The 19,569-nt window shown below is 42.4% G+C and overlaps 1 protein-coding gene across 2 annotated transcripts in view; it reads right to left on the minus strand.

Moving 5' to 3' along the window:
• Positions 1–13,549: 13,549 nt before the first annotated feature.
• The window catches only part of FNDC3A (fibronectin type III domain containing 3A), a 155,704-nt gene continuing 149,684 nt past the window's right edge, over positions 13,550–19,569 (minus strand). For both annotated transcript variants that reach the window (XM_028105378.2, XM_028105381.2), the window contains one exon: positions 13,550–16,052. In XM_028105378.2, coding sequence (XP_027961179.1) covers positions 15,738–16,052 — 315 coding nt within the window. In that variant the 3' untranslated portion in view covers positions 13,550–15,737. The remainder of the gene's footprint in view (positions 16,053–19,569) is intronic.

Raw genomic sequence — 19,569 nt, forward strand, 5'->3', positions numbered from 1 at the left:
GGACGCGCCGCGCCGGGCGGACGCGAGGACACACGCTCGGCGCCCGTCGGCGCCGTCGCACCCCCGGCTGGCCCCGGGGACCGAGCGCAGGGCCCGGCTGGCGAGGCGCTTCCTCCGGCAGCCCGCGTGCAGCAGCTCAGCGGCTCAGCGGCCCCCGTCCGCACCGCCCGAGCTCTGCGGCGCCGCGCGCGGGGACGCGAGTCTGCAGGGTCCGCTTTGAGGCCCTCCCAAGCGGGCGACGCTCAGTCTCCGCCCCCGGCCGCCGCCCGCCCCACTCCCGCACCCTCTCCTCCGCCCGTCGCGTGCCAGGGAGCTTCCCTCCCCGCTAACTGGAACACGGGAGGCGGCCGCGGCGCACGAGTCCGACCCCGTCCAGGGAAGCGGTTGCTGAACCCCGGTGAGGTGGGTTGCTGACCCCATAGGAGCGCGGGCGCTCTGGCCGCTCGAGTACAGAGGGGGACCTTCTCGGGGACCTCGGCTGGTGGCTGTGTCCAGGCGCTTAGGAAAGGCTGCCTCCGTACTAACAGGAGAGGAGTTTAGACCGGAATCTAGAGTGCCTCCCGGGTCTAGTTACGACTCTACAACCGAGTGATCTTAGACCAGTCCCAGCCGCGCCCAGCCCAGGTCTCCTCTTCTGTAAGTTTTCAAGTAGGAGTGGAGGGACTTGAGCAAGTAATTTCATCCATCCCTTAAAACCCTGAAATCGGTGGGCATGACCATGTCTACTGGTTTTAAAGAACAAGGGTGAATGAAGTATTCACGTGTGTATTTGCGGGCTTACGTGTGTTGTATTGTTCCTATGTACAAAATATTTTATGAACAAAAAAGCAGAGTATTTGCCAACACTAGGAAGAACTAAAATTCTGGGGAAAAGACTAAAACTGATTTATGAGTCAGTTCATTGCGGTCTTAATGACAATAGCTGACCCTTACTGAGTGCTTAGGGTGTGGCCCTTTGCTTTCCATTTAATACTCATGTCCTTGGGAGCTCATTTCACCCCTGAGCAAAGTGGGACTTGCTTGTGATTTTATCTCCTGATAAAATACACACCACACACACAGGAGTCTTGCAATGCCTCGGTGTCCCTGTGGATGAGCTGGTCCCCCAGGGCATCTCAGGCATCGACTCCTGAGGGCGTCCGTCACACCGTATCATTGCCAGGACCTGCCAGCCCTCCTGCATCTCAGCCTCAGTCATCCCCTTTCTGACCTCCACCCCTGGCTTTCTAGCTCACTTTCTCTAATACCTCAACTCCTGCAATCCTCCACGCACCCTGGGACCTCAGATAGGTTGGTCCTCCTACCTTTTCCTTGTCCCTCACCTGCCTCAAGTCCTCAATTCCCTACTTGACACAATTTAAACTCCCAATAAGCAATCCTAATCACTCCCAGGCAAACACCCTCAATCCTGTGCTCTTTTCTCTGTTGTCATACCGGTCCCCTTGACAAGAACATAACCACACCCCTGGTTAAGTCGAATCTTCTGCCTACTTGTGCACCCTCCCAAATAGCTGTTGAGTTGTTTCACTTGAAATTCACCACCTCTGGCGTGGCTCTTCATTTTTCCTTGGCTATCCTCATACTTACCTATTCCATCCACTCTCCCACCCTCCAGACCACTCTTCTGTGCATCTTCCTCTCTCCCACCCGCCTCCTCTCTTTCCCCCACCCCCCAGGTGCAGGTGAATGAGTAGATGGGACTTGTACCTGAAGTCAGCTCTGCCCCTTCTTCCTTCACCTCCTCAAGGACCTCACTCTAGCAATGCTCTCTTGCATCTTCAGAGTTTCTTCCTCTTCTGGATCATTTCCATGTATCCAGAAAAACTCCTCAAAAGAGTGTGTATATTCAGCATCTCCACTTTTTCTCTCTCCCTCCCTTTACCCCCAAACAAAGAAAATGCAATTTTGTCATCTGTTGTTGATCTGATTTTCCCTTGAGCGTTCACTGTCTGGGGAGCAAGAGAAAATTAGCCTGAATAAAGCCTAGTTCAGTTGGAAGAATGGAACCGTCCCTCTGTGTGGTGTTCCGTTCTGGATACCATGCTTATCTCACAACCTCCTCTTCCTTCCCCGCCTTTCCCTAGGGGAGCCCAGGTGTTTGGGAGGGGAGGTCAGGGAGCTTAAAGGTCCTTATGAAATAAAACGGAGGGGATCACCTAGCTTCGTATGGGTTCTTGGGGTGCCCCAGGGTTGGCATTTGCCACATTCCAGTTGCGTGCCCCCTTCTTGCCTGGCCACCAGGTGCTCTGCTAACCCCAGAGGAGAGGTCTGTGGTTAGTGAATTTGTGGTCCCTTTTTTTTTGACTCAAGGGATGCTCGCTGGAGTACCTGACACCTTCCCCTTGGCTCTCGCGGCTGCAGTCCCTGAGGTTCTTCCCTTTTCTCCATTCTGCCCCAGAGCTTGGTCTACCCAACCTCTGCTGAAGGCTCCTTGCTCCTTTCCCCACCCACCATGCCAGCCCGCGCCATGCAGGCTCACAAGGGCCACTACACCGTCTCCTACTATTCTGTGTACTCGTCCTCCATTCACACACTCCCCTTTTTTGTGGTATCCTCTCTACACTGCTTGTTACCACCTGCCCTACTATTTAGTCTACTTAACTCTTTGTTATCTGCCCTGCCCCTTCCCCTCCCGACACCCCGTTGTCCGGAAGGCTGGGCTGTGATCTGTTGTGTGCCATGCTCTTTCCCTAGTGTCTGGATCAGTGCCTGGTACAAAGTGAGAATTTAATAAATATTTGTTAACTCAGGGAATGGATAAGCTTCTGCAGAACCAGGTACCATTATTTTCTTTACAATTCCCAGTGATTGAGAACAGTACCTTGATTATAGTGGGTGTTCAGCAAGTGTTTGTTGATATCCAGATTCCAGATAGGATACTGATATGGAGAGATGGGTTCACCCCAGGCTTTTCTCCATCATGATGCTGCGACTCAAGCAGGACTTGGTCTGTTGGGCAGATCTGAATCCTTATTATAATGGCCTGGCGGTCCGTGTTTTAGGAAGAAATGGGATGAGCTATCTGGAGAATGACTAAATCTGCTTTCTACTTTGTATTTCTAAGGTTATGCACCAGCTTACTGACTTCATATTTCATCTGATGGGAGGAAGAGGAGGTCATCAGGTGTGTGGACACCTCTCCCCTCTCCCTTATGAGTGTGTCTGCGCCTGGTACTTGTGTCGGGTGAGAACGAGGCCAGGTCTGGCCCTGCTATGGCTGTGTCCCTGGAAGCAAGAGATTGGTATCATCGATAGGCCCTTGGCCCTTGGCTGGAGGCCTCATAGGTTGGCTTTTTGGCGGGCTGGGATATCCTGACTAAAAAGAAAGCTAACGCTGGTAGTGTGCAAGGCGTTGTCCCAAGTATTTGCATATTTTAACTCATTTACTCTTCAATAACTGTATTATGAGGTGGGTCCTTTCAGTATACCATTTTATTTTATTTTTATTTATTTTATTTTTTTTAAAGATTTTATTTATTTATTCCTGGGACTCCAGGATCATGACCTGAGCCGAAGGCAGTCGCCTAACCAACTGAGCCACCCAGGTGCCCCATTTTATTTTTAAAAGATTTTATTTTTAGGTAATCTCTACACCCAACGTGGTGTACTTACAGCTCCGAGATCAAGAGTGTCATGCTCCACCAACTGAGCCCGCCATGCGCCCCTCAGTATGTCCCTTTTACAGGGGAGGAAAACAGCACAGGGAAGCTATCTCTGTAAGCAGAGTTACTGTCTGTTTTCACGTCCAGGAGCCACAGCCACTGTGCCCTGAGGCCTCTTGCTGTACACACCACAGCACTACCAGCCTTAGGAGTGGTTGACATGTTCTGGATTCTGCTATGAAAGTGTCTTTTAGCTCATATTCCAGATATGAGCTGGACAAATGGAAGGATACAGAAAGTTTTAAGGAGCATTAGGATACATCCATAACTTGCAATTTACCTGTTGACATTTGTAGAAACTCCACAGGTTTAATACTCCCTTCTCCACAGAAGAGCAGGATGGGAGGCAGAGGTTGAAAGCTGAATGCACACAGCAATTGACCCACATTTCATAACGTTTTGCACCAACGTTATGTAGTTGGGAAATCTCCCATGACGTTCCAGCTTTTCAGCTTGTCTTGCAACATGGTAAGGTCTGGCAGCTCTGGCCCACATTCCCCAAAGGTGGTGGCAATCCAGGCTGAGCAGGGCCTGCTGTGTTTAGACAGACACCCACTCAGTGGGCACTCCACAGCCTTCATCCCTCACATGGTGGCTCTGTGGGCCCCACACCCAGCGCCTTCTTCACTTAAAGACCTGCTGGCTCCTATAGACTCCACATCCCAGGAAATTGGCACTTTATTTAATAAAATACAGAGATGGCATAGCTCTGCCCTGGTAGGGGTACGAACCCCTGGCAGAAAAGGCCGAGGGCCGGCTCTGGCTGGCCCTCATCTCCAGAACCCGACCCCACTACCTTGACCCCGGGCCTCAGGCTTTCCCAGACTTCTCTCTGCACAGCAGGGACATGGCAGGGAACATTCAGGCAAGACTCTGTGGGCTGCAGAGATTCCGGATATGCTGTGATTGTTGCCGCAGCAATTTTCTCTTGGTCCTAGTTTCTCCTAAGAGAGACAGGCTCCCCCTGGCAATGATTATCAAGGGTGGTGGTGGAAAGAGAACAAGTCCCTGGGAAGGGTGGCCGGGAAGAGGGTGTAGGACTTGGGGAAAACCCTCCTGGAGATTCCAGTACCCCTTTCCCAGCCCCAGTGGCTAGTCCCTGGTCCAGAAGGACTGCCCCGGCTCCCATGCTCACCCTGGGCCCAGCTGGGCTCCCCCGGCCGTGCCCTCTCTGCCACGCTGTTGTCGGTGGCATCTGCACCATCAGCCACAGGAGCGCACTTAGAGAGCTAAGCCCTTCTGCTTGAAGTGTTGTACCGCCCTCGAAGCTAAAGAGATGCTGAGACGTAAGCCACACTTCTCTGGGCTCCTGTAATAGCAAAAATCTCAGCATGTTCATGACGATGAAAAATAAAAAGGGAAAACTATGAATGTTGTTTATGATGCAGCTGGTCTGAATTGCAACATCTGGGAAGACCTGCAAATGCTACCTTAGAGTACTCTGCTCCTGCCTTCCCTTCTTCCAAGTTTTTCAGCACACTGTCTGTCCAGTCAGAATGCCCCATAATGGCCATGTCCATACAGTGAGGAAGACGTGTCTAAAGTAACAAGGAAAAATTTCTGGGCACTCTCACCCCTATATTCATCTTCTAAGGGGACAGAGTTGTTGTTGGCCGTTTCTACCTCTTAAGGGGGCTGGCTAGCTATAACTTTCTGTCTTAGGAATTAGGCATGAGGGCACCTGGGTGGCTCTGATGGTTAAGCATCTGCCTTCGGCTCAGGTCATGATCCCAGGGTCCTGGGATTGAGTCCCGCATCGGGCTCCCTGCTCCTTGGGAGCCTGCTTCTCCCTCTGCCTCTCTCTCTCTCTCTCTCTCTGTCTGTCTTTCATGAATAAATAAATAAAATCTTTTTAAAAAAAGGAATTAGGCATGAATGTTCTTAATTCTTTCTGCGGAGTGGAATGGAGGTAGAAGGATTCTGTCTTTGGGGGAATCCCTCCATCTTTTGTGCGGGGGTCAGTGTGGAGGTTTTCTTCAGGGAATCCTGCACAGAGTGATGAAGAGTGTGGGGCAGAGCCCACCACTTAGTATGTGGACTTGGGCAAGTGACTTGATGTCTCCGAGCCTGTGACTCTCATCTGTGTGGAGGGACCACCTCCCTGGGTTGTTCCCGTGAGTCAACGTAAAGTCCTTAGCTGGGTGCCTCGCATGCAGTGAGCCCTCTCTGTTAGTTCCTCTTAATCATGATAATAGCATAAAAAAGAGGCTATCTTTGGGTCCAAACGAGCCCCCTATCTACTTTCTTTGGTCAAATCTTATGCCTTCTGGCCCCCATACCTGTGCCCCTGCTGTTAGCTCTCCTTCCATCGCTTTCTGTCGAAAACCCAATCCACTTGCCTTTCAAGAGCCCTCAAAATGTTAGTTTCTAGGTCAAGTTTCCCAAGGCCTTCAGTGTGATGCGAGTGTTGTCTCTGATGCCCTCAGAGCTCTCGTTAGTTCCCTGGTACCCCTGACAGATCGGGTTGAGGCATGGGTGAGCTGACTCTTGCCTCTCATCTTCACCTCCCTGAAGAGCTGTCCCCCGCACCCCCCCCCTTCCACCCTCTTGCGTCTGTGCAGGTAGCTGGGGCCGGGCCCATTGCAAACAGGCCAGGTGTGCAGGTGGAGTGCATGGGCAGCACAGGGCAGGGTCTGCTGCCTTAGCCAACAGCCTCCAAAGACCAGTGACCCCTAACACCTCACACATTTGTTTCTTGTTCCCCTAGAGCCTGCCTCGAGTATGGGGGACACTCTAGGGGGGTTATCTCCATTTGGTGGCTCACGGTTGTAGGCATATGACATCTCCATAAGAGCAGGTGCCCCCTTCATCTCTAAGACAGGGGAAGAGAGAAAATTAAATGCTCCTGCCTGGAAGTGACTGTACCAGCTTCAAGCTGCAAGTCTCTGGCCTCCAAAGCCCCCCTACTGGGATTCTGCACATACTCATCTCCCTGGCCCGCTCATTCCCTGTTGGGCTTGTCAGCAGGGGTGCTGGAGGGCAGGGAAGCGAAGAAGGCACTTGCGCCTTCCTGTTCATGCTCCTTTCAGCGCCATCCCGCGAGGGCCCCGTGCCCTCCCAGCAGCACTGGCTTCAGCCTCCAGCTCCTCTGGGCACAAACAAAAGCCCCACCAGCAGCAGGCAGGCAGCCTCCCATCCTCAGAGGTCTGGTTCCCAGTTCCCAGGGCTCCTCCTCGAACCTCCTAGGTTCTGATACCTGCAACATCTTCCTTTGGCTTCCAGCCCAAAGAGTGGCAGCTTTTTCCAGGTATTTATTACCTCTGTGTCACCTGTTTGCTTTCACGGCCCTCTAACACTTGTTACACCAAGATCCAATGTTAAATGATCCTTATTAAGTATCTAGTGTGAATCTGTTTTCCTGGCTGAACCCTAATGAATAGAGGGACAAATGTCTTTTCTACTTACCTTTCATTAGCCAGAAGTCACCTGGCCTCTTCCAACCTCAGGTAGGTGGGGAGTGCCCTGAAGGAGGAGAACCAGTATTTGGCCAAGGATCTTGTATTTTGGAATTCAAACCATGTGTTCCAGTAACTAGTGCCGGATAGCAAGATTTCTGACCACTTGGCGGCTTAAGGCAACCATTTGATTGTGCTAATTCTGTGGGTTAGGAATTCAGGAATGGCTTGTCTTTGCTTCCCGTTATCTGGGACCTCAGCTGCAAAGATCCAAAAGCTGGGAGTGGCTCGACAGCTAGGGGCCGGCATCCCCTGAAGTCTCATTCACTCACCTCTCTGGTGCCTGGACCCAGGAGACTCGGAGAGTGGGACGCCTGACGGGAGTGCTTGCGTTATTCTGCACTTTGCTTTTTAACTTCATAATATGCCTTGGTGTTCTTTCTGGATCAGTAAACAGAAGGCTGCTGTATTCTTTTTGCTATAGCATAGCATTCCATCACGTTGAGTGTACGATTTGTTTAATTGTTTTCCCATTGTTGCTCATTTAGGTATTTGTCCAGTCTTTTGCTGTTACAAACAGGTCTGCAATGAATAGTGTCCAGTGTGTCACAAGTGGGTGATTAAATGGGTAGGTTAAATATTTGTCAGTGGACCTGCCTGATCAAAGAGTATGTGCAATGTGTAATATGCCTTCATAGGAATTGTACAACTTAAACTCTGCCAGCGATGTCTTGTTTTTCTACCGTGTTACTGACATAGTGTGTAACCAACATTTTGCAGTTTTGCCAATGATAGTGACAAATGGTTTTTTGTGTTTTACATTGCATTTCTCTTGTTATGAGTAAGATTAAGCATCTTGTCATATGTTTGAGTTCTTTGTATTTCCTTTTCTGTGAACTGCTTGAATCCTTTGCCTGTTTTCATGTTGGGTTATTGGTTATTTCATCTTCACGAATGTTTAAGAATTTATTACGTTTTCCAATATTAGAGAGATTAGATAGATTAGCCCTTTCTGGAATATGAATTGCAACTATTTTTTCCCCAGGTTTGCTATTTCCTTGAACTTTTTAATTGCTATGCAGAAGTTTTTATTTATATGACATTGGAATGATCAATCTTTCCTTTTGTGTATTCTGTATCTTGAAGCATGATTTGAAAGGCTGCTCCCATGCCAGGATTATATAGGAATTCTTTCACATCTTTTATTTAGTGTCATTGTTTCCATTTAAATGTTTGATTCATTTGGAATTCATTCTGGTGTAAGGTGTGGGTGATATGGATCCAACTTTTAATTTCTAGGTGGCTATCCAGTTGTCCCAACATCTGTTGAATTGCTCATTTTTACTCCACCAACTTGAGGTGCCAGCTTTGTCAAATGCTAAATTCCTATGTGTTCTTGAGACTGGACTTTCTGTTCTGTTCCTTTAGTTTTTTTTTTTTTTCGGTACTCATAAGTTATTGAGGCATTATAATTTAGTGGGGCTAGTCTCCTCTCATTGCTCTTTTTCAGAGTTTTTCTATTTTTATTTTTCCAAATGAATGGCAGTGCCATACTCTTTTATTTACAGTGGGTTTATAGTATCTTTTAAAACTTGGTGTCCCTTTGGAGCACCTGGGGGGCTCAATCGTTGGGCATCCGCCTTCGGCTCAGGTCATGATCCCAGGGTCCTGGGATCGAGCCCCACATCGGGCTCCCTGCTCAGTGGGAAGCCTGCTTCTCCCTCTCCCACTCCCCCTGCTTGTGTTCCCTCTCTCACTGTGTCTCTCTCTGTCAAATAAATAAATAAAATCTTAAAAAAAAATAAAAAAATAAAACTTGGTGTCCTTTTAAAAAAATTCTTAACTATATTTTCATAAACTGTGTACACTCTTTCTGGAAATGTGTGTACTCCTGGGGCTTTTTGCGGTTTTACCCTCTTCACCCTTTGGAGGTCATTCTGAGCCAGATTCGCAGGGATTGGACACCAAATTTTCCACAGCATGATTAAACACTAGATTTCATGCTGGTGTAAGTGGGTCTGAATCAAAGTTAGAGACATTAATTATTAGTATTACTGGAGCACCCAATACATGAATTTTCCTCAAATGTGGTCTTCTAGGTTACTTTTCAGAACATAGGCTGTGAGAAACAAGGCCTTATACTACTATATGTGGACATTCTTCCTGCACAGCAGTTGTCATTGGTAAACTGTGTAACTGCAAAACATATTTTCTCTAAGACCACTGAATCATCCTACAAATAATGAAGAGTGTCAGAGCTGCTAACTTCGGCCTGGGCAGGCCAAATCATTTAATAATGATCATGGACATCCATAAAAAATTCAACCCACCCACTGAAAGGAGTAGGGACATCCAAGGAGGTCTGGGAAGTTTGAAAATCAGGAAGTGAGAAGTTGGCCCGTGTCTTTAGCAAAATGGATTTAATGATTAGGTCAGTTTATTGATTTGATGATGTCCAGGATTCTCTGGTCTTGTGCTGTCTGTATATTAGTCTTTAGGTTCATCTTATATTCCCTTTTCAAAAAATTGAGGTGAAATTTACATAAAATTAACCATTTTAAAGAGAAGAATTCAATGGTATTTAGTATGTTCACAATGTTGTGCAACCACGACCTCTGTACAGTTCTAAAACATTTCCAAAATAAAACCCAATACCCAGTAAGCAATTACTCTCCATTTCCTCCTCCCTCCAGCCCCTGGCAACCACTAGTCTTTAGTCTTTGCAGATTTACCTATTCTAGGTAATTCATATGAATAGAATCATACAACATGGGATCTTTTGTGTCTGGTTTCTTTCATTTAGCATAATGTTTTCCAGGTTCATCCACATTGTAGCTATATTCCCTTTTTGAACATGTTAGCTTGTTTCATTCGTGGAAGGGCAATAAAGGTACTTTCATCCTTGGATGGATGAGTACTTAAGAGAGTTATTTCTGGGGCTGAGTGTAAGCTCAAAATGGAAGTCAAAGTATCAAAAGATGAAACTGTAGAGGAAAGAAATTAGAGCTGCTCATTTAGTTTGTTCCTTCTATCAGATTGTCCTTGTCTGATTTCTGTTCAATCCTTAGAGGGCTGTGGATTGTTTTGGATAGGGGGAAGTGTACAATGCCTGGCTTGCAGAAAGTACTCAATAAATACTATTATAAATGCAATATTATTAATTTGATTTCCTTATTGAATTCAGGATTTGTGGGAGAGACAGCAGAGGATAGTGTGGGGAGGCACTAGACCAGTCACCTGGATTCAAATCTCAGCTCCATCATTTGTTAGCCATGTGACTTTTGGCAGGTGCTTAACTCCTCCATGCTTCAGTTGATATTTAATACAGCAATTAAGAGGATTATATAACTAAGGTAAAGCACTGAACACAATGCCTAGCATAAGCAAACCATTAGGATTTGAATAAATCATGTGGCTTCAAAATCTATTGCTTCAAAGATCTTTTCCTTGGCAAATTTCCCATAGCAAGTATATCTTTTTATTATATAAGATGAAAAACAGTCATTATAGCATCTAAACGTTTGAAGGCTCCACTCTGTACATGGAAGATTTGATGACCATAACTATTAAAATCTTAGTTCTGTCAACTTTTTTGTATTTTCTCCCTTTTAAGAGTATCAGGGAGAGAATCATGAATGAGTAATTTAAGGGATACTGTTGAGAGTATATACACTATCTTAAAAAGTATATATGAAAATAGAATTTAAAAAAATTTTTTTTAAAGATTTTTATTTGAGAGAGAGAGAGCACACGAGAAGGGGGAGGGTCAGGGGGAGAAGCAGACTCCCCCCCGAGCAGGGAGCCCGACGCGGGACTTGATCCAGGGACTCCAGGATCATGACCTGAGCCGAAGTCTGTCGCTCAACCAACTGAGCCACCCAGGCGCCCTGAAAATGGAATTTTTAAAAAGTTCTTTAAAAACATAAAGCACTAATTATCATCACCAATATTGATGGTAGGTGGCTAGGTTACAGTATGACTGGTTTTAGGTTTTGGAGAATCATTTTCTTTTGTAATCTGTCTGCCTGATTAAGCCACCACCCACATGGGATCCTTCTATAGAGAATGTTCATGATGGTAAGGACCATTATGCAATCCATGGAGTTCAAACAGGGCATATAAAATTTCTTTTCCAAACTACAGAAAAAAGAAGTGACTTGCAACACTGTATCATATTCTTTTCAAGTCTGGATTCATACTTTGTTGCTTCTATGAAGTGATGCCCCTATATTCAAAATACCTCCTCTTCCCCAACCTAACATTTTAAGCTTAATTGTGGTACCTGCAGTTGTGACACTTAGGGATTTACCTGGATTTATTTTTTTTTAAAGATTTATTTGTTTGACAGAGAGAGACACAGCGAGAGAGGGAACACAAGCAGGGGGAGTGGGAAGGAGAAGCAGGCTTCCCGCTGAGCAGGGAGCCTGATGCGGGGCTTGATCCCAGGACCCTGGGATCATGACCTGAGCCGAAGGCAGACACTTAACGACTGAGCCACCCAGGCACCCCTGTACCTGGATTTTAAAAAGCAATGTATCCATAGTGTTGGGAAAACTGGAGAGCAACATGCAAAAGAATGAAACTGGACCACTTTGTACACCATACAAAAAAATAAAGTCAAAATGGATTAAAGACCTAAATGTGGGACCTGAAACCATAAAAATCCTAGAAAACAGGCAGTAACTTCCTTGACACTGACCATAGCAACTTCTTTCTAGATATGTCTCCTGAGGCAAGGGAAACAAAAGCAAAAATAAACTATTGGGATTACATCAAAATAAGCTTCTGCATAGAGAAGGAAACAATCAACAAAACTAAAGGCAACTTACCAGAATGGGATAAGATATTTGCAAATGACATATCTGATAAAGAGTTAGCACCTAAAATACACAAAGAACTTATAAAACTCAACACCCAAAAAGTTAATAATCTAATTAAAAAACAGGCACAAGACATGAACAGACATTTTTCCAAAGAAGGCATATAGATGGCCAATAGAAACATGAAAAGATGCTCAACATCACTGATCACCAGGGAAATGCAAATCAAAGCTACACTGAGATACCACTCCACACCAGTCAGAATGGCTAAAATCAACAACACAAGCAACAAAAGGTGTTGGCAAGGATGTGGAGAAAAAGGAACCCTTTTGCACTGTTGATGGGAATCCAAACCGGTGCAGCTACTCTGGAGAACAGTATGGAGGTTCCTCACAAAGTTAAAAATAGAACTACCCTACACTTCAGCAATCACACTACTAGGTATTTATCTAAAAAATACAAAAGAAAAAAACATATATATATACACACATATATATATGATGGGATATTACTCAGCCATAAAAAATGAAATCTTGCCATTTGCAACAACACAGATAGAGCTAGAGATATTATGCTGAGCAGAATCAGTAAGAAAAAGACAAATAGCGTACAATTTCACTCATATGGGGAATTTAAGAAACAAATGAGCAAAGGGGAAAAAAAAAAAAGAGAAGCAAACCAAGAAACAGACTCTCAACTATAGAGAACAAACTGATGGTTACCAGAGGGGAGGTGGTGGGAGGATGGATTAAATAGGTGATGGGGATTAAGAAGTGCACTTGTTATGATGAGCAGCGGCTGATGTATGGAAGTGTTGAATCACGATGTTGTATACCTAAAACTAGTATTACACCGTACATTAACTGGAATTTAAATACAAACTTAAAAAAAGGGTGCCTGGGTGGCTCAGTTCGTTAAGCGACTGCCTTTGACTCAGGTCATGATCCTGGAGTCCCAGGATCGAGTCCCGCATTAGATTCCCTGCTCAGTCTGGGGAGTCTGCTTCTCCCTCTGACCCTACCCCACCTCACGCTCTAATAAAATCTTTAAAAAAAACTTAAAAAATAAAGGGCAATGTACCCCCTTTGAGATCTGTGGATGGAAATATTAACGGGGGTAAGTGAGAGGGAACACAGAATTTTCTGGTATGTGTGAGAATTTTCAGGCATGGGCTGAACTTCCTGGCATGGTATTTTGTAGGTGGACATGCTGAACTTTCAGGCATGGTATTGTAGGTGGACATGCTGAACTTCCTGGTGGTGGGCAGACATGGGGGCAGACAGCAGTGTCAGTAACAGGAAGGTTCTAGGTCCCTGAAGCTGGGAAAAAGAAGGTACTAACTAGGAAACAGATGAATGCAGGAAAGGTATGAAGGTCAGATTTCCTTTCCAGGAGCCATCCTTATTCTTTATACGTGTAAAGGACGCAAGATGTCTAGAGAACTGCATAAAATCAAGTCACTAGGATAAAACTTATTTCATTCTTTAATCTACTGGCTGTTACCTTCTTGAATATGGGTCCTCTCACACTGAAGATCTGAATACTGATTAAAAAAACTATTGTTAAGCCCACTGCAAGAAGGGAGACCTTAACATTTCATTCTCTAAAAGAGGCAGCAAATAATGAGTGTATAGGAATACAATAAACATATCTCAAAAAAGAATGATACAACTTTTATTTTCCATGGATTTTAAAGATACTTTTGCTACATAGTTATGTATTTTTATGAGATTATATTTTTTCATTTGTATGAAGTTCAACCTTATACAATTTTAAGGTGATATGTTTGGTAGTGTATAATCTTTAAAAAGTTTAGAGTTTTTGGAATGTACAGTATATGAGGTAAAATCAAGATTACATTAAAAATTGTTTTCTCCTCTGCACTGATTTTGCAGTGAGGCTCAAATGGCAAGTACACTATTAAATGACATTTACTATCAAAAATAGGAGTTCATTTGAGTTACTATGAAAAACATAAGCCACTGTAACTGCCACAGTGGCATATTTCACCATTTTAGACATTCAACTATATAGAAATCTCTGGGCTATTACACTCAAACTCATTTGTACTGCCAAATGTGGCACTTTTAAGAAGTTTCTAGAAAATAATCGCAATCACTGTTGTTTTGGGGGGAAGTTAGCCTATACATGAAATTAAATTTAAATAAAATGTAAACATACAGTATATTATAGTGACAGATCATTCTTACCACTCGGAAAGGCCAAGTTTATCCGTTTCTTTTTTGAACAAAGGTTACTGTTTTTTCTACAGCACAGATCATTTGACATAAAACAATTACAATACATGCCCATTCTAATATAAGAGAAATTCTTCAGAGATCTTCAAAGCACAAAACATACGTCCTTTTTTCAAAGACTGACAGAAGTGCTTAGTAATCACTAAAATGCTAACCCCAGCAACTAAAAATTAGTGATTCACTATCCTAAAATTCAAATAATAAATTAAAAAGGCTAGTTACAAGTGTTTTACAGATAACAGATGTGATAAAACAAGAATTTTAGATAGTTTCATTACAAACTGTATTATTACTGGCAGTCATCGACATCTATGCAAGATGTACAGTGTGATACTTGACAAAATTCAATCTGATCATCCAATAACTCACAAATGCAAGCTCACAAAACATTAATGAATTATGCAATTGCAAAGTGCTCTAATGCAACATTAACCACATGCAATCAACAATTTGGAACAGTATCCAGACAGACATTACATTAAACATTAGTTTTTCAAGAAAGAAAGCAGCTTGAAGTTTACTGGTGCAAATTAATTTTGTCTTCAGATTTGGTGCCCCAAACAAAAAGGTTAGGTTTGATTATGAATTCTGATGGTGATGGCAGTAGTTGTAGGAGAAGCAGCAAAACTTATGGGAGTTCTTCAAACTTAGCCTATTCCAGATAGATGGAGTGTGTGTGTGTGTGTGTGTGTGTGTGTGTGTGTATATTTCTACACTTGGTATGTATAGTTTATATATATGCCATATATGTATATGCATGTCCTTATACACATACATATGGTTCAGAGGCTCATAAAAACCAAATTAAATAGGTTTGAAATTCAGAGCTGAGTATGATTGCTTTTAAAAAGTATAAAGCCCTCTATTTTTTCCATGTTCTCAAGACCTGAAGAGGTGCTTTTTGAGTAAACATTAAAATATTTTTAGGCCAAGTAAACTGTCTGTGCTTTCTTTAAGTGATTTATCTGTAAATTCATGAATATATACTTGTAATGAAGAACTCCACATTTATCAAATAAGAAGTTTCTTTTTTCATGCATATTCTTTCATCCAGTTTTTGTCTGCTAAGCCCCTCCAGTTATTCATCATAATCCCACTTACCAAATAATTAAGACAAATGAGGAGGTAGAAATATAGCACTAGATTGCTTTCACAGCATCAGACTTTAACATTTTTTTTTATAGCATGTTAGTGTAAATTTTAATCATTCTGAATTTTTCACTAGGTAATATCTTTAGAACAAACAGATCAGGTTGTCACTGTTACACTCATGCTGACTGGTCAAAATATCAATTATATATTGTTGCCTCTTAGAAAATTTGTTTTACAAGAAGGCATATTAAAAAAAAAAAAAAAAAGAAAAGGAAAGGAAAGAAAAAAGTCCCAACCAAACGAAAAACCAAAAATTGCTATTTCTGTGGCTTGCATTCTAATAAGGTGCAGCCTCTACCTAACGATATAAGCATTGAAAATGGCAAAAATGATGTATTATAGTCTCAATGCCAGTGCTAAATGCCACTGTTTTTGTAAAAGCAATACAGAAATAATTTTAGTACATGACAAAATAAAATGTAATACAGTATTAAAAATAAAGTTATATTTTCACTTGATTACAAAGTACTGAATGATAAAGGCAATCAAAATGGAAAAGAAAGCAAACAGCACGAGGATGACGGCGGCACACTGCTCGTCGCTCAGTGCCCGCCGGCTCCTTGTGCTTTCCACAGTGTCTCTGCTGGTGCTGGCTGGTGGGTCAGTCCTCTGAGAGATGAAGAGCACTGTTGTGCTGTAGGGACCTACGAGGTCCTGATGCCCGACAGGGTCTTGGCACTGGCGAATGGCACACACGCGGAAACGATATTCACAGTTCAGCTGAAGGCTTGAATACCGGAATGAAGAGTCAGGACCCTTGTAAATCTGTTAATAAGATAGTAGAAAAAGAATTATGTATGAAGGATAGGCAGAAAATCTGTTTTACAACTGGCTAGTTTTAGAATTATTTTTGACATGGAAGCTTGTGAGTGCCACTGCTTTTGTCTTTTAAATGGCATTTTAAAAACACCTACCTTGACATCAAAGAGCTTATCTGCTGTATAAGGGCAGGAGAAATTGGAAAAGTGAGGATGTGAGATCTATCCTCACAGAACAAGCAAAATCAGCCCACAGGCATTTCCCTGGTTTTCTCAAATGTAAAGTCGAACTTTTGTGAAACCATTCCATGAAAAGAGAAACTACTTCTAATCACGCTTCTTCATTATATATAAATCTTTGTAAAACTGGTTTCTGTACAATTTCAAATATTTGCTGAAACAGTGAATGAATAAGGGGAGCTTTCTACAGTTGTCTATGGCAAATTATTTTATAAACTTTAAAGAAATCACTTAGAATCAGAGAGTTGGATCTTAAAATCCAACTCCTCTGCCCATCCCTTAGAAAGGAAATAACAAGAATGGAATTCCATGGATTTTCAAGAGTGCTAGTGATTAAGAGGAAATGTATCGGGGCTGGTCACTCCTGGTCCAAGCACTGCTCTGCCAGTTCACACTTCATGTTATCTTAGACCGATTACCTTTAGTACAATGAGAACAGTTATGTTGTATGGTAATTATGAGAATGAAATAAACATACTTGTTAAAGGATTTAACACAGTGCCCAGCACATGGCGACTGTTCAATATATGGAAGCTATGATTTCTGTTAATGAGTCCCTTCCCTCATTCTATAAATGAGAAAACTAAGGCTCATAGTTACTGTTCAATTGAGTTCTTCCAGCTAGTTGGTGGGCTGTAAGTGAGATCAACCCAAACCTGGGCTAGCCTTCTTTCAAGCAATTTTAGCTGCTTCAACCGTATCTGTGTTGTACATCTAAATTTTTACATACTGGTTTGCTCTTCAAGGAGCAAGGTTAAGAGCTTTGTCTCACTTTGTGTCTTCAGAACCCAGTATATAACTGATACTTAAGGCAACTAAATTAGTGAATTATTTTTTTTAGCATTTAAAAAAATTTTTTTAGATTTTATTTATTTGACAGAGAACACAAGCAGCGGGAGTGGCAGAGGGAGAAACAGGCCTCCCGCTGAGCAGGGAGCCTGATATGAAGCTTGATCCCAGGACTCTGGGATCATGACCTGAGCCGAAGGCAGACGTTTAAAGACTCAGCCACCCACACACCCCTAAATTAGTGAATTATTGACTAAGTATAGGTCAAAATGTGTGTCAGTGGATGCTGAAAATATATAAAGGAGCTTTTATTGAAGGAAGGAAGACTTACGATGAAACAAAGAAAATGGTAAATATGCATTAGTTCTGAGGATGCACACAAACGATACACGGAGTGGGAATGTAGTAATGTTCACATCTGGACCATGGTAAAAGCAGTGATATCAGTAAATTAGAAGACTGTATTAGAAAGCAGTGTGAAAGAGTACACAATGAATCCAAAATAGTAAAAATAAAAAAAATATGTATTTGTCATATGGATGTAATAGGTGATATTTGTCTTTAAAATTTTACTTTCCATTTGTCTTCAAATGGGCATGGTAACCTCAACAAATGGTATGAGGGTGATAGGTGAAGAGATCTGACAGAGGGTAGGAATATGTTCATAACACTAGTTGGAAATTTAGGTCTTATTCCACAGGGGCCACTTTAGGTGTGTGATATTTACAACAGTGTTTAAGGAATCCTGATCATAAAGCTGAATGAGGGATTGAGGGAGTTGGGCACGATAAGCACTCCTGCTGTATGAAAGCACAAGGCTATGAGGCTTTGGTATAGTTTTTATGGATCATTTCTAGAAATGATTTTTATTTGAGTAAGTAGGCAGGCAAAAAAAAAAATTCTTTCAAGAGTTCAAAGCTTGGGGACCAAAAAAATGTTAGTATTTATGACACTGATGAAGTGAAGAGTTTGGAGAGGAGAGATTGGGAGGGAAGATAATGAGGTCAAGTTTTCAGTTTTGTGTTTCAGATGTTGGAAGGATATCTAAACAGGGAGACATCTTAGATAATTGTAGATATAGGACTGAAGAAAACAGATAAACTTGCTAAAGCTAATTTATAGAAATGTTCATATAGCTAAGTGAAGCTATTCAAAACAAGCCTCAAGCTTGAGATAAGGTGGTTAGGTCTGAGACTGAGAAATACCACCATTTCCACTCCTCCACTTCATACTGACAAGATAAAATTGTTGTGATCTTAGTAAACAGAAAAAGGCAAGTAAAACTCTAATACATTCATAATTTTTTGGCTTGTAGCTATTGCTCACAGATGACTTAGATAAATTACATATAAGTAAAACAAAATGAAAAATAAAACAGCTCTTTATATTTGCTATCAATCAACTATCCATTTATAGGCAGAGTATGGCAAATATCAATTAATGCAGATTTACAATTAAGAAAATGGCAGACAAGAGAGAGTACGGTTTTTATTTTGCATTTTATTTTATTTTTTTCATTTTTCATTTTAATGGAAAAATGCAGACTAAACTTAAGCTTGTGAAGTTTGTGCATGTTTAGCTGGCTAAGAACTTTGAAGTAGTACACCAGCTGCAACAGAATTTTATAGGAAAACTTTTAAAGAAAGTTTAGATTTTTATAAATTGGTATTTGTCCTCATTTTAGTTTTTTTTTTTTTAAAGATTGTATTTATGAGAGAAAGAGAGAAAGAGCATGAGCAGGGGGAGGGGCAGAGGGAGAGGGAGAAGCAGGCTTTCCACTGAGCAGGGAGCCCCATGCGGAACCCGATCCCAGGACCCTGGGATCATGACCTGAGCCGAAGGCAGACACTTAACGGACTGAGCCACCCAGGCGCCTTGTCCTTATTTTAGCTTTGTGAGTATGTCATAGCATGAAGAAAATAACAACTATAGAACAGGGGCCAATAAAAATGAAACCAGTATCCTACCTGTTTATCTCTCTCCATATCCACACATTCTAGAAACCTATTTGGTTGGCTAGATTAATTTACCAAGTAGTCATACAAAAATGCAAAATAGTCCTTTTTTATCTTTTAAGGATAAGTGAACATGTTCACTATCAAAGATAACCACTTTTGAAGTTGTCATTACAAAGGAACAAATTCTGTTGAACTATTTCTACTTTCTGTGTATGTTTCACATCCACAATCTGATTTTACATTGAGTAATATGCACTATATATATTATTTACAGCAGTTAGTTTAAGAATGATTTTAACAGTATGTTACGTGCAGACTTGTTTGTAGCTTTTAAGGTTTATTTTGCATCTGATTTCATTTAAAAGTAATTATTCATTATGACATATAATGAAAGGCATATCTTGTTATATAATATATATAATATGGCACATATGGTCATATATCATCCTTCTGTAATTTATGGATATATTATTGCAAATACTAATTTCGTAGTGATCAATACATGAAGAGAACAGTAAAAAACCCTGAAAACAACGG

The sequence above is a fragment of the Eumetopias jubatus genome, unplaced genomic scaffold, assembly GCF_037043125.1.
Source record: "Eumetopias jubatus isolate StellerSeaLion01/CBP00866 unplaced genomic scaffold, mEumJub1_p1.0 scaffold_3, whole genome shotgun sequence".
Taxonomy (NCBI): domain Eukaryota; kingdom Metazoa; phylum Chordata; class Mammalia; order Carnivora; family Otariidae; genus Eumetopias; species Eumetopias jubatus.